Raw genomic sequence first — 18,409 nt, 5'->3', positions numbered from 1 at the left:
CCTGGACCACTGGCTTCGAACTGCTCACCTGCCTGCCTGCCTGATTGCCCCTAACTGCCCCCACCGCTGGCCTGGTCTCCCCTTACTGCACCCCCCTGCCGGTCTGATCGCCCCCAACTGACCCCCCTGCTGGCCTTCTCACCCCTCACTGCCCCCCCCCCTGCTGGCCTGGGCACTCACCCCAACTGCCTCCCCTGTGTGCCTGGTCACCCCCAACTGCCTCCCCTATGGGCCTGGTCACCCCATGCAGCCTGCTGTTCAGTCATTTGGTCACCCCTCACTAAAACCCCTGCCAGCCTGGTTGCCCCAAGCAGCCTGCTGCTCGGTCATTTGGTTGCCCCTCACTAACCCCCCTGCCGGCCTAGTCACCCCATGCAGCCTGTTTGGTCGTCCATTCGGTTGCGATGGTTGCTTAGGCATACACACACACACACACACACACACACACACATACACTGAGTTGCCAGATTACACACACATACACTGAGTGGCCAGATTATTATGATCTCTGAATGCATAATAATCTGGCCACTCAGTATATATATATATATATATATATATATATATATATATATATATATATAATAGACAAATATGCAAATTGACTGCACCTTCGCTACACCTAAGCCACGCCCATCAGCCAAGCCACGCCCGCCAGCCCATCAGGACGATTATGCAAATTACCCCAACAAAGATGGTGGCTAATTTGCATATCAAGACAGCGTCGAAAGAAGCCAAGAGCTGCAGAAGGGAGTAAAGCTTCGAAGAAGCAAGCAAGCCGGGGGGGGGGGGCGCGAGGGGGGAGGGGAGGAGAAGGGAGGAGCAAAGTTAGGGCCGGGGGCGAAGGGAAATGCAGGTGGGCTGGCGGAGAAGGCGGGGTGGGCGACAAGGGAGGAATGGAGGCAGGGTAGAGTGCAGCAGGAAATCCTATTGCAGGATTTTTCCTGCAATGGGAATGCTAGTATGTATATATATATATATATATATATATATATATATATATATATATATATTTTAGAGGTCTGGTGCATGAATTTGTGCATGGGTGGGGTCCGGCCAGCCTAGCCAGGGGGAGGGGACATGGGTGGTTGGCCAGCCTACCTGCTGGTCGAAATCCTGGTCGAGGGGACAATTTGCATATTAGCCTTTTATTATATAGGATATACACTGAGTGTCCAGATTATTATGCATTCAAAGATCATAATAATCTGGCCACTCAGTGTGTGTGTGTGTGTGTATATGAAATAAGCCTGTTGACTCAGGAAAAACAACTAATGTTATTTGTTAGCAATGATAACATTGAGCATTCAATGAAAACTAAAAATGTAAACTAGTATCTGTTGCCAAGCATTTTACAGCTTATCAACACTCAATAATATTTATGATGAAAGTGATGGTGATACTAATAAGTGCTATGTTTTGATGCTGTATAATCTTACCTAATAAAAGAGAAACATGCAAATTAACCATCATTCTGCTACACTCACAGGCAATCAGAGTGAGTATGCAAATTAACCCAACAAAGATGGAGGTTAATTTGCATATGCAAGTGTGGAGTGGCCGGGAGGGGCGTGACGCCTGCTATGAGGGGAAGGGGGGTGGCAGAGGGAACTACTAGAGCCGTGCTCTGGACAGAAGCAAGGACTTGCTGGCTCCCGCAGACTTGCTGGCTCTGGGCGGGCTGGGAGCAGGGACTTGCCAGCTCCGGGGCAGCTGAGAGTGAAGCCCGGGGAAGGAAGGCCTATTCTTGCATGAATATCGTGCAACGGGCCTCTAGTAAAATATAATGTGCAAACATTTGGGAAGATCTATATAAATAGTGAACCAATATTTTCCAACTGAACAATACATAAACTTACAAAATCTTGCATGAATAAAATATCTATTCATAGTACATAAGAGATCAATAGATTTTAATGTTACCAAATATACAAAACTTAATTAATGTGGTTTTAAATTCCACTTTTCCAATGTTTGTGTATTATCAAAGAATATACAATTATATGAAAAAGCTATAAAAATTTTCCCCTTCAAACTACCTTTATGTGAGAAATCAGATTTTATTCACATACTTTGACCTAAACAACATATTTTTCAATAAAAATTATTTTATTTTTATTTTTAAATATATTAATAAATATTTTAATTTTTGTTTTAATTTCTAATACATTAAATACTGAATATCACAAATCACATACACAAAAGTTTTTAGGGGTCTGCAATTTTTTAAGAGTATAAAAAGATCATGCCCTAACTGGTTTGGCTCAGTGGATAGAGCGTCGGCCTGTGGACTGAAAGGTCCCAGGTTTGATTCTGGTCACGGGCATGTACCTTGGTTGCAGGCACATCTCCAGTAGGAGGTGTGCAAGAGGCAGATGATCGATGTTTCTCTCTCATCGATGTTTCTAACTCTCTATCCCTCTCCCTTCCTCTCTGTAAAATATCAATAAAATATAAAAAAAAAAGAGTATAAAAAGATCCTGAGTCCAAAACATTTAAGAACCACAGTTGTAGACACTTATTAATGCCATATCAACTAATATTGAGAAATTTACCTCATTTCCTTTAGGATTTGGTACGTATGGCTGCAATGGTTCTATTTGGGCTTCAGCTTGAATTGAATGAACTACTTCATCATTGTCTGATGATTCATTTTCTTTGTCCTTTTGAAATAAAAGGAAAATAATTATTTTAATTGCTGTTAAAATGAAAATTATAGGAACAACTCCATCATCCTGATTCATAATATAAATTAATCATTTGCCAATATTAAAATTGATTTAAACCAGTAGCTTATACTAGTTTTTGGCTCTGTGTCTCTTTCAGAATCTAAGGAATGCTACAGCTTATCCATAGAAAATGGTATATAGACACGCATGTCTCTAGATATTTTCAGGAGGACCATTGACCACTTTTAGCTCATCTATTAGATCCAGGTTAAGAATCTGTGGATTTGCAAAGATATATGCATATTTATCTTCATTGCACCATTATTCACAGTGGCCAAGACATGGAGACAACCAAAGTGGCCTTTGAAAGATGATTGGATAAAGAAGATGAGGTACATACACTGAGTGGCCATATTATTATGATCTCTGAACGCATAATAATCTGGCCACTCAGTATATATATATTAGAGGCCTGGTGCATGAATTTATGCATGGGTGGGGTCCGGCCAGTCTTGCCATGGGAAGGGATCATGGCGGTTGGCCAGCCTGCCTGCTGGTCAAACTCCTGGTCAAGGGGACAATTTGCATATTAGTCTTTTATTATATAGGATATACACTGAGTGGCCAGATTATGATGCTTTCAGAGATCATAATAATCTGGCTACTCAGTATATATACAATGGAATACTATTCAGTCATAAGAAAAGATGAAATATTGCCATTTGTTACAAGATGGATGGGCCTTGATAATATTATGTTAAGCAAAGTAAGTCAGTAAAAAAAAGTTAAGAATCATATGATTTCACTCATATGTGAGATATAAAATTGACACGCATAGACACAGACAAAAGTATGGTGGTTACCAGAGGGAAAGTTGTTGGGGGCTAGTAAAGGGTAAAGGGAGCTAGATATATGGTAATGGAAGATGATTCAACTGTGCACTGGTGGTGAGCACACAATGCAATATATCAATCATGTATCATAGAAATGTATACTTGAAATCTATATGATCCTATTAACCAATGTCACCTCAATAAATTAAAAAATAATCTCTGGTTTAAAGCTTAAGTCATAACCCCAAACTGTCATGTTTCTATGCATTTATAGGTATAAGGTGTGGTCTTCTTGTGCAATAGAAGTTCTGAAATACAGCAGTGCAAATATTTTTCCTTAATTCAGCCCTGGGAGTTTACAAAAGTTTCGGTTTCCCCATTTAAGCCAGTCAATATTATTTCTTCCATTCAAATAGAGTAATAAAAATGTGTTTTCTTTGATTCTGGTGAGTTGAAGCCCTTACATGTGTCTCTGAGTGCTAATACATTTTCAGGTATTTCAAAAGACCTATGACTTTGACTACAGTATCAATAATGTACACATAAAGATAGGAATGCCCATACAAGATCATAGGGTCATGAGTTTAGTAACTGTTACCTATTAATTTTTTCTTTAATTTTTAGAGTGGTTTCTCCCATATATATTTAAAACATTATATTACAATAAATATGTGCATGGTACTAATACTAAGAGTTTTGCAAGGATGCATAAAAGCTTTTTTTCACAAATGCGAAACCCATTAGATTCAGTTGTTACTAGGGCTCACTGAGAATAGTCATGAGCATTTTATTTATTTTTGTTCGTTTGTTTTAAATTTATCTTTATTGTTGAAAGTATTACAGATGCCCCCTTCCCCCCAACCCCTATTGACCCCTTCTAGCCCACTTCCACCCCGTGCCCCAGGCCTTCATCACACTATTGTCTGTGTCCATGGCTTATGCATATGTGCATATAAATTCATTAGTTAATCTATTCCCACCCCCTTCCCTCTGAGATTCAACAGTCTGTTCCATGCTTCTATGTCTCTGGATCTATTTAGTTCATCAGTTTATTTTGTTCTTTAGATTACACATATGAATGAGATCATGTGATACTTGTCTTTAACTGGTCATTAGCATTTTAAATGCCCCAATTTCAGGACAAATACCACCATTCTGAACTCATATCTTCTCTTTACTATCTGGTTTCTTTTTCTCCCTATCTCCCATTTTGGGGGGATTAGATATCCATTTCCCCTTTTGGGTCTTTCTTCTCTTGCTGCTTTTAATTTTTTTCATGTTAAATATGTCAGGGAAATAACATTTGTTAAATTGGCTCATGGGCACAAAGCAAAAGACTCCCTTAACCAGACATTCAGACAATGTTCATTTTTAATTACTACATTAATTATTATTAGATTAAATGGGTGTTGATACCAGGGTTTAATTTAGGAACCTCACAATGATTTCTTTTATGTAAATACCTGCTTTGAAGTATTAGAAAACAAATGATCTCCTAATCTTGTTGACCTCATTAATTTGCTTAGGAAGCTCACAAACCCTTCATTGTCAAATCAGATTTGTCATATTTAATTCATCAACTCTGGCCAAATTATATCCACTTATATTAGACAATTTTGAAAGAACAAAGTTTTTTGACTATTCCAAAATAAGGTAAAGAGATTAAGATAATGTGTCCCACATTTTGAAAGAGTGCAGAGACAAATTTGTAATGTGTCATATTCGATGCAGCCACTTTATTAATTAATGATGTAAAATTGGTGGAAAATTAGGGAGATAAGTCATACATATGGTAACTGTATGCAAAATGCTTTAGAAACTGATTTTCCTTCTCATTTTAAGCTTGACTTAAACACCCTGAAGTACAAAAAATAGTGCAATTCACTTAAATGGTACAGTTAATCACTCCATGGAAAGAAAAAGCAAATAAACTAACTTAGACGTTAGAGGAATGGAAAAAAAAAGTTAGAGTAATGAAACCAAATTTGTGGTTTTTTTTTAATTTGTTTTTTATTTTTAATACATTATATTGGAAAGCTTTTTAAAAATTTTTATTGAATTTACTGGGGTGATATTGGTTAATAAAAGTTATATAATTATTGCAAAGTTTGAACTTTGAAAATAATTTTAAAGATCCAATTAATGCATAACCCATAGACACAGACAACAGTGTGGTGTTGGCCAGATGGAAGAAGGGATGAGGGCTGGGTGGAGGTGGGCAAGGGGTAGGGGGGATGGGGACATCTGTAATAGTGCCAACAATAAAAATAAAGTTAAAAAATATCCAACTAGTAATTTTAAATATGCATACATATGATATCTCTTTATTGGTTAAGGGAATAATAGGTAGTAAACTAATAATTAAAGTTATATTTCCACAGGGATATTAAGCAATTATCTGGATCATTCAAGCAAATTTTTCTTTCTCAAATTAAGTGAAAATTATCTGGATCATTTATTTGAAGCACAAACTATTTAGCTAATCTTCTCTGGGACACAGGTATATTTATTTCATTTGGTTTTACAGAGGGAAAACATAAGTGAGCTAGCATATTTTCTCTGCATATTTCACTAAGTAAAAATATTAAAATCTCTTACACTTGCAATTTGTCTCAATTCTTCCTCATGTTGATTAAAGATATCTTCCCATCTGCGCTGGCGCCTTCGCCTATGGGCTTCTAAATCTGAGAGCTCAAGCTCTTCAGGTCTCTGTGATAACTTTGCCCGGAACTTCTTTGGTGATAATCTTTTTGCTAGTGCTTGCCTTAGACTAGAAACTTTTGATTTTTTCTTTTTCTGTGCCTGTTCTGGTTGAGAGTAAAACATGTTTGATGACAGGTTTTCCATCAGGATTTGCAGTGGACCAAGTGGCTTTGAGTTATGTGAGTTTGGTGCTCTAAGTAAGTTTCTTGATAGTCCCTCTATCAGTGCTTGAATTGAGCCAACGGCCTGTGGGGGCTCTAGTGCCCAGGCCTGTTCCTGATGTGACTCTTTGGTTTGTCCCTCTACTGGAATGAGCACCTGAGTATCCAAATGTAGTGGAAACAGCACATGGTGGTTCTGTGACAGTAGAGGCAAGAACACTTGGGCATGCACATGTAATGACTCTAGTTCCTCTGCCTCAATCTCTGCCTGTGTAGGCTCAGCAGCCTGTTCCTGTACCTCTGGCTGTTCAGGTACCTGATTCTGCTCCAGCTGCTGTTCAGGTATCTGGTTCCGCCATGGCTGTTGTCCAGGGGCTTGAAATTGCCTTTGTTGTTGTTCAGGTACCTGATTTTGCCCCTGAAATTCCTCTGGTACCCGGTCCAGATCCTGTGGTTCTTCTGATGCTTGGGGCTGAGCCTGAGCTTTCTGGTCTTTGGGTACCTGGGCCTGTAGCTGTAGAGACTTAGGTACCTTAACCTGAGCCTGTAGTGGCATGAGCATCCATGCTGCCCTCCGTAGTCGTGGAGGTGCTTTAATCTGCATCTGTAGGGGCCTAGATGTTTTAGCCTTAATCTGAGCCTGTAGTGGCATGAACACCTGAGCCGCCCCTTGTAGTCTCTGAGATGGCTGGGCTTGCCCCTGAAGAGATCTAGGTGCATTGTTCTGAGCCTGTAGTGGCTTGAACACCCTGGCTGCTCCCTGTGGATGCTGAAGTGCCTGGACCTGTGGCTCTTCTCGATCAGGTAACCACCTTGGCTGAGAGGGTTCTCCATGCAGGACTCTAAGTGGTCTGCATCTACTGCTGGTTGGCAGTCTCAGAAGTTCATGGGTACAACAATGTCCTCTAGAAATAAACATACAAACGTTTGCCATACAATTAGAATTGTCAGTGGAGAGAAGCCATTCAGGGGAAATGCTTTTATTTTAAAAGATAAATATTTTCCGAACCAAAGATAGTTTTAATAAATCTTTCTTGAATCATTCCTGTAATGTCTAAATTATCATTTGTATTACTAAATATACTTGATCATTCTATTGTCATATATTAAGGAATCTTTCAATAGTAATCAAACATTTTTTTCAACATTTTCACATAAATATCTCTTGAAAATATAGATTTGTGTGTTTTTTTGGTATGAGAAAAGATTAAGTTTTTCTGAGTCAAATAAAACAGTATGGAAATCAACTGTCTTAAGTGAATTGCTAACATCAAATCCCATATGTAACTTGTATAACATACCTGAATTTTCTTGTGGTATACTGGTCCTTAATAGCTTCTTCTCTTTCAAAGATCAGAGGTATTCCTTTTTATTAAAGAAAAAATAATGCATAACAATCAGCAGAAATTAATGTAATCCAGCTTATCCAACTTTCACCCTTTATTTCTCAGGATGTTGAGTGAATTTAAAAGGACAACAAGAAGGTAACCCTTCAAATCACATCTGGTTGGTGATTAGCCAATATCCAGGTTCTTGGGTCCACTTTTATACTACAGTGCAGCTGTTCCATATAGACTAATTTCTCTGGTAATAAGAAAGAAAATTTAGCAATCTGCTACAATTCTAAAGAGAAAAAATTGAGAAAGACAAAGGAAGAAAAAACCAAGAGAAACTCTAGATGGTTGGTGAACATGGCTTATAGGTGTGTGCTCTAGATTTAAGGACTTTGTAACTTGGACCCATACCTATCTTTGGTCCTTTCAAAGAGGATTGAAAATGAGGATAAAGATCTTAGGTCCTTTCAAGGAGAATGTTAAAAATATAAATTCTGGGTTTCATACTTAATGCATTGAAAAGTTCAGCTTTTTTCCTGTCAGCTGTGCTGACCTGAAATACAGACCCAAACAAATACGTTTGTTTTTTTAAAGCTATGTTGAAGTGTTTAGGGCAACTATATTTACACTGAGTGGCCAGATTATTATGATCTCTGAACACATAATAATCTGGCCACTCAGTGTATTTGTATCTCAAATGGGTACCAAAAGTATTCTAGACTTTTGCTGGAGATCAACCACCTATTTTCCCTGAGCTTTCTATCAGCCAGTGCAAAGGGGAAAACTGATCAGGTGCACGGTTTATAGTATCTTTGATATCAAATAAATGAGGTACTCAAGAGAAGTACACTGAGTGGCCAGATTATTATGTGTTCAGAGATCATAATAATCTGGCCACTCAGTGTATATCTTCCATATAATCTTCATGTGAATGTGACTTTTCCTGTAGTTAACAATACAGAAAACTTGCTATGGAATTTAGCAAATCAAGTAGATGTATGGTCTTCATGCACCCATTTGATACTGGCTGGATTTTGTGATGCTCATCCAATGAATTCTCCACCATGGCTAAATAAATTAACTCTTGCTACTTCTCGCTCCAAAATAGCATATAGTTATACTAGAAGACCAGTGCACGAATTCGTGCACCAGTAGGGTCCCTTGGCCAGGCCTGTGGGATCAGGCTGAAACCAGCTCTCCGATATTCACCAAGGGGTTCCAGATTGCAAGAGGGCACAGGCCAGGCCGAGGGATACCACCAGTTCACAATCAGGACCAGGGAGGGACATGGGAGGTTGGCCACCCAGGGAGGGACCACAGGAGGGCTCCAGGGCATGTCCAGCTCAGTCCCGATCTGCTGAACCCCAGCAGCAAGCTAACCTACCAGTTGGAGCATCTGCCCCCTGGTGGTCAGTGCACATCATAGCAACTGGTTGACCAGTTTACTGTCTGTCCCCTGGTGGTCAGTGCATGTCATAGCGAGTGGTTGAGCAGCATTAGCATATTACGCTTTGATTGGTTGAACAGACAACTGGCTTATTAGGCTTTTATTATATAGGATAGATGAAAGAAGTTACACTGAAATAAATTCTGAAGCTAATTTGAAAATGCGTGCTATATTTTTTCAGGTTCCCCCTTTCCCACTCTATAACCACTCTCAACTTTGTCTATGGTGCCTCAAATTAAGTCTAGAATTTCCCATACAATCTATAAGATAGAACTTCCTAAGTCGTTTCCTCTGGATTTGATAATAATCCATCCTGCCATTTTTAGTATTAATATATAGAAGCTTATTTTTATTTGTACAAATAGTTCCTTTAATTATATTTTATAGTTGGATATTAGAACATAAAACAAACTTTGTATGGTGCACAGACTTCAAAATTAAAAGTCAATAAATGGTTAATTACAAAGCCATTTATCTCATTGAAGTTAATTAAAATGTCAGCCAAAGAATCCAAGTATTATATAGCTTTTTTATTTACTTTATTTCTTTAGTTAGGAGTTAAAAAAATAAAATTGGCACATCCCAAAATTCTTCTTGAGGCTTTCGAGGTCTGTAAATATGAACACTTGCCAGTTGTAACAGCCGGAGATAATGAATTAAGTACACATGGCACATTAGTAGAAAAACTAAGTACTGAGGGCCTCAGAATTGTTACTTTCAACCTAATTTTAAAAAAAGAGATTTTTCCTGGAAAAAAAAGAATAAGTTCCACTTTCATCTAAATAGTTATTCCAGTGAAATGAAAGTTCATATATTCTACCTTTTTTCTGTCTCTTTTTAATGATTCCAGTAAGATGTTTCTTTAGTGACTCAACAACATGCCCTTCATGTTTTATATTCCGAACAAATGGATGATGAAGCATATTTGCAGAAGTGGGACGAAATAGGAAATTTTTTATCATGCATTTTTCCATGAAATTGTGGAACTTGCGGGACCTAAAAGACATGAGTCAAAGAGATAAAAGGACATTCTCAGGCCTGCCACACCCATCCACATGCCCACCCACATGCCACTATGAAGTTCATATTTGTGGAAATAGTTGCCTATCACTATAATTGTCTTTTTAATTGCTAAATATCCTGCAGCTTGACAATATACATTATACAGTAATGCCATTCAAACCTCAGAAGAGATCAGTTATTGGGATTTTCTACCCAAATAATAGTAGAAACTTCAGTGAATTCAGAAGTGTGTACATGGTAGAAAGTCAAGTAGTAGAACAGCAATTAAGTGGTTAATGTAATAAATGTAGACCATGAGACTAGATTTGTCAGCCCACAGCAGTCACATGTTGAAATCTGAATGCTTCACTTGACTATATGGAAATACAGAGGTTTAGATATAATGATCCACCAAAACAAGTGTTATTGAGGCTAACTTTATAAAATGACCCATGAAATCAGATGTGCCCATAAAGCCTGTATCTGTGGGAATGGTTAAATTGAATCACAATCAAGAATGTTAGTGATCAAATCACAGTCATCACTTCTACGAGGGCAAGCAATACTAATAAGCAAGAATGTCAAGTACTAGATCAATAAGCTTCATTGAAAAGGATTTTGAAGTTTAGTTGGCTTGTAGCACCCTGGGACAACAAGTCTTCTTTTCTATGTCTGTGGGTGTTTAGCTTAATGAATGGGCCAAGCAACTGGGCTATATATCATAATCACTGACTGCCTATCTAAGCACAGTGAGAAATGTTACAAATGATTTCCATAGGTACATCCCATTACTGGAGAAACAATGGAATATGCCATTAATGTCAGTACTATAATGTCATCATAATATATTCTGGATGGTATTACTTATTTCTAGTTGGTTAGCTACTTTTTAAAGAAAACTAGTCATTTAGACACCACACTTAAGGTACTGAATTTTAAGAAATATTGTTGAACAAAGATGTTGAAGCAGGACTGACCAAATGAATTAACACTTCTTTGCTAAATAAAAAATACCAAGTTAATGTGTTTGGTAAATTAGGTCATTCATTTTTACCATCCACTGGATTTGACTTTGGGAGCAGATTCCCGCAAAATTACAAACAGGGCTTCCAAGGGCTGAAGGTTACACAGCGCTGCAAAGGAAAATAGATAAGTTTAGAATGAATGACTGAGAAAAAAGAATGAAGTTAGAGGTGTCATGCTACCTGACTTCAAATTATACTAAAGAGCTATGACAATCAAAATAGCATGATATTGGGAGAGAACAGACACACAGATCAATGGAATAGAATAGAGATCCAGATATAAAACCACATGCATATGAACAGATAATTTTTGACAAAGGAGCCGGAAATGCACATTGGAGTAAAGATAGTCTCTTCAATAAGTGGTACAGGGAAAACTGGAAAGCCACATGCAATTGAATGAGACTGGATTACAGTTTGTCCCATGTACAAAAATTAACTCAAAATGGATCAAAGACCTAAATATATAAGACCCAAAACAATAAGATATATAGAAGAAAATATGGGTACCAAACTTATGGACCTGAGTCATAGAGAACATTTTATGAAGTTGAACCTAAAGGTAGGGGAAATAAAGGCAAAAATAAATGAATGGGACTATATAAAACTAAAAAGCTTCTGCACAGCAAATGAAACTGACAACAAAAAAGAGGCAGTCAACCAAATGGGAGATGATATTTGTGAACAATAGCTCCTTCAACAAAAGTTTAATTTCCAAAATATATAAAGAACTCATAAAACTCAAGACAAAACAACCAATTTAATCCAAAGGTGGGCAGAGGACCTGAAAATATAGCTCTCCCAAGAAGAAATACCAACAGCCAATAGATATATGAAAAGATGTTCAACCTCACTGGCCATTAGGGAAATGCAAATCAAAACTACAGTGAGATACCCCCTTATAGCTGTTAGAGTGGCCATTATCAATAAGACAAGCACTAACGAGTGTTGGAGAGGTTATGGAAAAGGGGGAACCTTCATTCACTGCTGGTGGGAATGTAGACTGGTATAACCACTATGGAAAGCAGTCTGGCAATTCCTCAAAAAATTAAGAATAGAGCTATCATATGACCCAGCAATCCCACTCCTGGATATAGCAGGTATATCCAAAAAACTCAAAATCATGTATTCACAAAGATATATGCACCACTATGTTCATTGCAGGATTATTCACAGGATGGAGACATGGAAACAACCTAAGTGTCCTGCTAGAGAGGATTGGATAAAGAAGATGTGGTACATATACACAGTGGAGTTCTATGCAGTTATAATATAGGATGACATACTGCCATTTGCAACATGGATGGACCTTGAGAACATTATGCTAAATAAAATAAGTCAGTCAGAAAAGCTAAGAACCATATTATTTCACTCATATGTGGGATATAAAACTGAAACTCATGAATACAAACAGCAGTGGGCAGTTGCCAGAGGGAAGGGGGTGGGGAGGACTGGGTCCTAATATAAGGTGACAGGAGAAGATTTGACTTCGTGTGATAAAGATCTTATAACATAGGAACCCACACCTGAAACCCATATGTTCATGTTGACCAATGTCACCCTAATCAATTAATAAATAAAATAAAAATAGAATGAATAAGAAAGGTAACTACAGAGCACACTCCTCATTCAAGAAGGAATTCTAAGCATATGAAGTACACGAAAAGCTCACTTTAACACAAATAGTCCTTTATATAAGATCCTAAAGATTCATTATTGCCAGTTGTGACAAATAAATAAATTACACTAGATAATATGTTTGAAATATGTTATTGATAACATATCTTTAGAAGGAAACACAAAGTGGAGGAGACAAAGCACTCTTTTGTGTTTGTGTACTGCAGCTATCTATAGTTATAAAATTGGAATATGTAATTATAAACTGAAAAAGTCAATCAGACTAGTAGTTAAGCAAAATAATGTATAAAGATGATTTATTAGTCTAAAAAGATGAGAAGAATCTGTTTTGGAAGTTGACAAACCTACGAAAAGAGGTAGATTCAGTGTTATCAACTGTTAAGAACACACTTTCTAGAGTAAGATGGCCTGGGTTCAATTTATAGCTCAGCCTTTGTGATCTTGGGAAAATTACTTAACCTATCTTTGCCTCATTTTTTTTCCATTGGAAAAACAGGAAATATGTCAAGAATTCCTTCAGGGAGTTGCTGTTAGGATTAAATGGTCACCTACAAGTATAAGTGTCTAGCATAGATTATGCACTTAATAAATATAAGCTATTGATATTATCATAAATATTTTAACTATCTGGCAATTTGAGTCTGTGCCAAATTATTGGACTTTCATTCCCTTTTTCAGACACACAACCCTACAAAGAAAAGCCTATTCCAATATGTGCTATACAAATTCATTACCTCATTGGTTTGAGAATTCTGCACTTTCCTATAAGTGTTTAAATATATGTTTCACTTCACTTATTTCCTCTTATGTTTTGATTAAAGAAAGCTGGCAATGTAAAAAATTCCCAAAGGAGAACCACAGTGTAAATTTCACCTAACACTTCAAGTGTGTCATTAATGTTAGGATAATTTGATATTAATGCCACTTTAAAGTCATCCTTCCTCTTCCAAAATACATCTCCAGAAAAATTACAATGTCAAACTGGTCTCTCATAACAGTAGAAAAAAAGCCTGCTACAGAAATTTCATTAGAGTGATATAAAGGCAATTGTTCAAAGGTCATGCTTTGTTTCAATTACATGGGTATAAATTAATAGAAAGTGCAGATTTCTAATTGAGGGCAGAATGAGCTCCAAGCTCAAAAGATCAGGGTCATATTTGACTGTCTTCATTACTTTACTATGTCCAATCAGTCATCAGATTCTATCCCTTAAACACATTGCAAATGAGTTTGTACAATGTCATGCAGTTGTCATTTATTAACAGCTGAGCATCATTCAGTCAACTAACAATATCTTTAGGAGTCAAGAGTTATGGCATAGACTTGGTAGGTTTTCATTAAGGGAAAGGAGAAGTCCACAAAGGAATAGAGCATAGGGTGGTTTTTAAAAAAAGCTATAATACAGAAATTGTGGAAGTTTCCTATTTGGTCTAATTTTAGGAATACTAATCAATAATAAATACCTCTTCACACCATATAATTTAACAGTGCCTACATTTCACCATTACAAGAACATTCCTTTGAAATAGCAAACCTCCTTTAAAAATACACCTATTGATGGGTTGGAAACATTTAACTGGGAGCAATTTGAATTGATTTGATAATGTGGTTTATTCCCACAATATGTTGAGATCTGAAGAAAACTTTTGAATACTTAAGAAATTGGTATCTTAATGGGACAATATTAAATTTGAGTCACGAGACAATAATGTAAACATTGATCTGTGTGTAAAGAGGGGACACTACAAGAAAGAGAAGTAGGACTGTAAACAAACATGGATGACAATATTAAAAATAATCTCTACAACACCAAGGGGAATACTACTATAGAGAAAGGTATAATTTAGATTAAGGTAAATTGGCTGGTGTAGATCCTTGACAAGGAAGGAGAGTTGCAATAAACTGTCAACCTGATTCTACCTCTTCACTAGACAACAATTTAATTTTCAAATAATAGCAAAGAAACTACTGCATCTATTCAATATTGGCCTATGATATTCTGATGTTTGAACAACTATTAGCAATATTCTGGCCTTGGTTTGAAGGTCTTCACATCTTCACATTGCTTGAATTCCTACCCAGAACTCAAGGACTTAAGAAGCTCTGGGTGAACTGTAGTCCTATCTTCTCTCCTCTGAGAGACCCTGTAGCACCCTTTCAATAAGAGGTTATTCTCCCTCTCTATTTACTTCTCTGGGAGAGACTCACCAAAGAAAGAAAGGAATTTTGTTATCTAGACCTCAGAGACAATTATCACAGAATTGTTGTTTCAGGAGGTCATTCTCTCTGAGATGATAACTATAACCTGAATGATTTCTGTTGTTAAATCTATGAAGATAATTTCCATACAAAGTTATTACTTCAAGCAATACAGAAGGCTGTTGAAAAACAATTTTTTAGCATTGTGGCTATTCCAAGTTATTCATGACCAAAAGTCACAGCATTCTAATTACTTATACAGGAATGCTGATCCTATTTCTTTTAAAAAAATCTTTATCGTTGAAAGTATTACATATGTCCCCCTTTTTTCTCCCATTGAGCCCTTATAGGCCACCCCCAGCCCCAGGCCTCCACCACCCTATTTTTTGTGTCCATTGAGATTTAAAATATTTTCTCATTGAGAGTTAAGAATATTTTGGTCCTCATTTGTCTTTTACAAGAAGTTTGCCATTTGTATACTCTGTGCAAAACTTCTTCTCTACACTCCTTCTGTAAGTTTGCTCATTACCCCTTTTTCTGCTATAATTTTATACTTTAGAATAAAAAATTAAATACAAAAGGTGAATTAAAAAGTACAAATCTATAAAACGCAGAAAGCTAGATTTTAAAAAAGATAGTGGTGAGGAACACTCAGAAACAATAGAAAAAAATATACTACTTGATTCAGTCATCAATCCTAACCAAATACATGCATCAATACTCATATGAAATATCATATTGTGGAGAGAGAGAGAGAGAGAGAGAGAGAGAGAGAGAGAGAGAGAGAGATAGAGAGAATCTAAGCATGTTTCTTTCACAGAAAAATAATTGAGTGATGATGAACAATAATATGTATTTTCCCAATCTCATTTCAATTTTATATATGTAGCATATATCGTTTTTTCCATAATTTATTTTTTACTCACCCAACATAGATACTGAAGCATCCATTTTATATAAAAACTGCTGTTTGAAATTTTAACCCTGATATTTGGCTTCTGTAAATGCTTGCTTGCTTAAATAATAAGGAAAATAAGAGCACTCCCACTTCAGAGAGGCCATTAAACTTTCCCAGGATGAAATTATCAGTGCTGGCACCAGGCCAGGCCTTTGGTTGAGGTCTCAACGCCCCAGCACATAAGGGCTCTTGAAGAACTTGCAAAGGGGGCCAGAAACACCCCATATTTAGGAGACAAAGAAGGTAAAAACATATAAATAGGGAAAATTCCTCCATGTTGGGGCCCAGAATTTGAGAGACATTTTCCTCTGGACCCACGTTTAATAAATGTAACTCCATCTCTCTAAGTATTGCTTGGTTCTTCTCTGGTTTTCTGTAACATTAATGGTTCCCTGACCGAGAAACAACTGTGCTTGGCCTTTTGGCCTCTGGTGAATGGGCCAGTTTTGGGGCCCGGGGGAGTCGGATAGGCCTCCGGGAGGTGCCACTCTGCTGATTTAGCAGAATTGAACCAGGGGATGCGGGGCGCTCCTGGACCTCAGCCCAGGACCCGGCCGGCATCTGGAGAGAGTGGACGGACACTTCTGGACTGTCAACAGAATCAGTAAGGTAGGGGCCCAGTCAGTCAGGCCCACTCAGAGTGAGTGGAAGGGGGAGCTTGATCACCTCCCCGGAAGTCAAGGACTTCCTCAGGCAAATTAATCAGGAAGCAGGTGGACTGTTTAAACTCTGGGTAAATATCTGGTAGAAGTATATCTTTCTATTGTTTAATTTGTTTAAAGATAGTGCAGACCCACTGTGATGGAATGCAAAAGTCTCTAGCAGCTGCAAGATTTATTTTTCTCAGAGTCTTTTCCTCTCTGACAGAGAGGGAATCAGCCCACTTAGCTAATAAAAATTTCTCTAAATTTTGAAGTCCTAAGGTTAATTTAAAAGTAACAAAGAACTTTTATTTATAGCTTTCTTATCTCTTTTGGTGGTCGGAAACTTCCAGGGGCAGGGCTTACAGCTCCGCAGGGTGGAGAGATTTACAGGCCCTGTCCCTGCCTGTGACATCATAGTCCAACATGAGCCACCTGTGGCGGAACTAAGGCTGAAGTTATTATTAACTGTCTATGGATCCTGTTAACCCTGGTTGTGTGTCTTGTGCGGTCTGTTGTCTTCGTGGTTGTGTGTTTTGTTTGACTTGCTGTTTTCAGTTATTTATTAGGATCCTCACAGAGGACATAACCTGGTCTTTCCCTTCCTCTCTCATCCTGATTCTAATAGCATCTGTAACTGGATTAAAGATCTTTTTTTTCCCAGAGGCCCTCCAGGCTTTCAGTCCACAAGAAATCTCCCTACACAACCTTATCCTCATCCGCTATCTTTCCAGGCCGACTAAGAGTCATTTCCTCCAGAAGGGAGGATTACTACAGTGGTAGTCTGTAGTTTTCTCCGAAACTCCCACTGTTTCTATTTCTCCCCTGTGTAGGAATTGTCTTCCTCTGACTCACAATCGGAAAGGGAGACAAGCACCTGGACTGGGGGACGGGATGGGGTGGGTGGGGGGGTGGGGTGGTTGGAGAAATCAAGAGTGGTAAAAGAGGAGGATTTAAGATCCTCTAGGGGCTTAAAGTAAAACTCTATGAGGGAAAACAATGGTTACAGAAAGGAAAAGTATCCTTAAATGTAAAAAGCCTAAATATACAGGATCTCACCATTTGCCTTGTTTCAGGACAGAGTAAATGGTTAATGCAGAAAAGGGGGGTGTGTGTGTCGGCAGTTAATGATGAAGCAGGAAGAGATAGGTTTTTGTCGATTTTTACTGGCTGCAAACCGATCTGCTGGCATAGTGGTCTGGTCCAGGTGTCTTATCAGAACTTCACTAGATTCAAGGTCGCAAATTTTCTGCAAGCATAATTAATCTTCTCTGCCCTGGTCTATTCTTTTTTAACCCTTCCAATACTAAATTAGACCAATACAATATACTTGAAATTACATAAGGAAAAATATAAGTTTTTACTAGATACCTGCTCTTAGTTTTATCACTGAAGGTCTAGTTATATTTTCTTGAAAAAGTACATTTAAAATGTGTTCATAAATATTAATCTAAAAATGCTGACTGTTCACTTTTGATAATCATTCAAGGATTGAGGTTTCTAAGAATAAAGAATTCTAATTCATTAAAAAAAAAAAACCACTAAACTCCCAGGAGCCAAGCGGAGGAGAAACGGAGCTGAAGTCCGCAGCTGCCCTGGTGATTTAAAACTGGTTTCTAGGTAGACTCAGCCCCTGAGAGTCAGGTGAAAGAAGGGGGTGAGGGGGAGCTGGATGCCCGAGCTGACTGCAGTGACCCTGGAAGAAGACGCAGCAGTGAGAAAAGTGGGGGACAGCAGATGTTTACCTAACACTAGAGCTGCCTCGTTGCTGCCTAGTGAGTAATGAACATTTTACAACA

The 18,409-nt window shown here is 37.9% G+C and overlaps 1 protein-coding gene across 1 annotated transcript in view; it reads right to left on the bottom strand.

Moving 5' to 3' along the window:
• NRK (Nik related kinase) overlaps positions 1–18,409 on the bottom strand; it is a 198,682-nt gene that overhangs the window by 46,433 nt on the left and 133,840 nt on the right. Inside the window, 5 exon segments of the mRNA XM_008157310.3 lie at positions 2,556–2,663; positions 6,101–7,271; positions 7,668–7,731; positions 9,968–10,143; positions 11,204–11,282. Coding sequence (XP_008155532.2) covers positions 2,556–2,663; positions 6,101–7,271; positions 7,668–7,731; positions 9,968–10,143; positions 11,204–11,282 — 1,598 coding nt within the window.

Source organism: Eptesicus fuscus, chromosome 1 (assembly GCF_027574615.1).
Source record: "Eptesicus fuscus isolate TK198812 chromosome 1, DD_ASM_mEF_20220401, whole genome shotgun sequence".
Taxonomy (NCBI): domain Eukaryota; kingdom Metazoa; phylum Chordata; class Mammalia; order Chiroptera; family Vespertilionidae; genus Eptesicus; species Eptesicus fuscus.
This window is presented reverse-complemented; position numbering and strand designations above follow the sequence as displayed.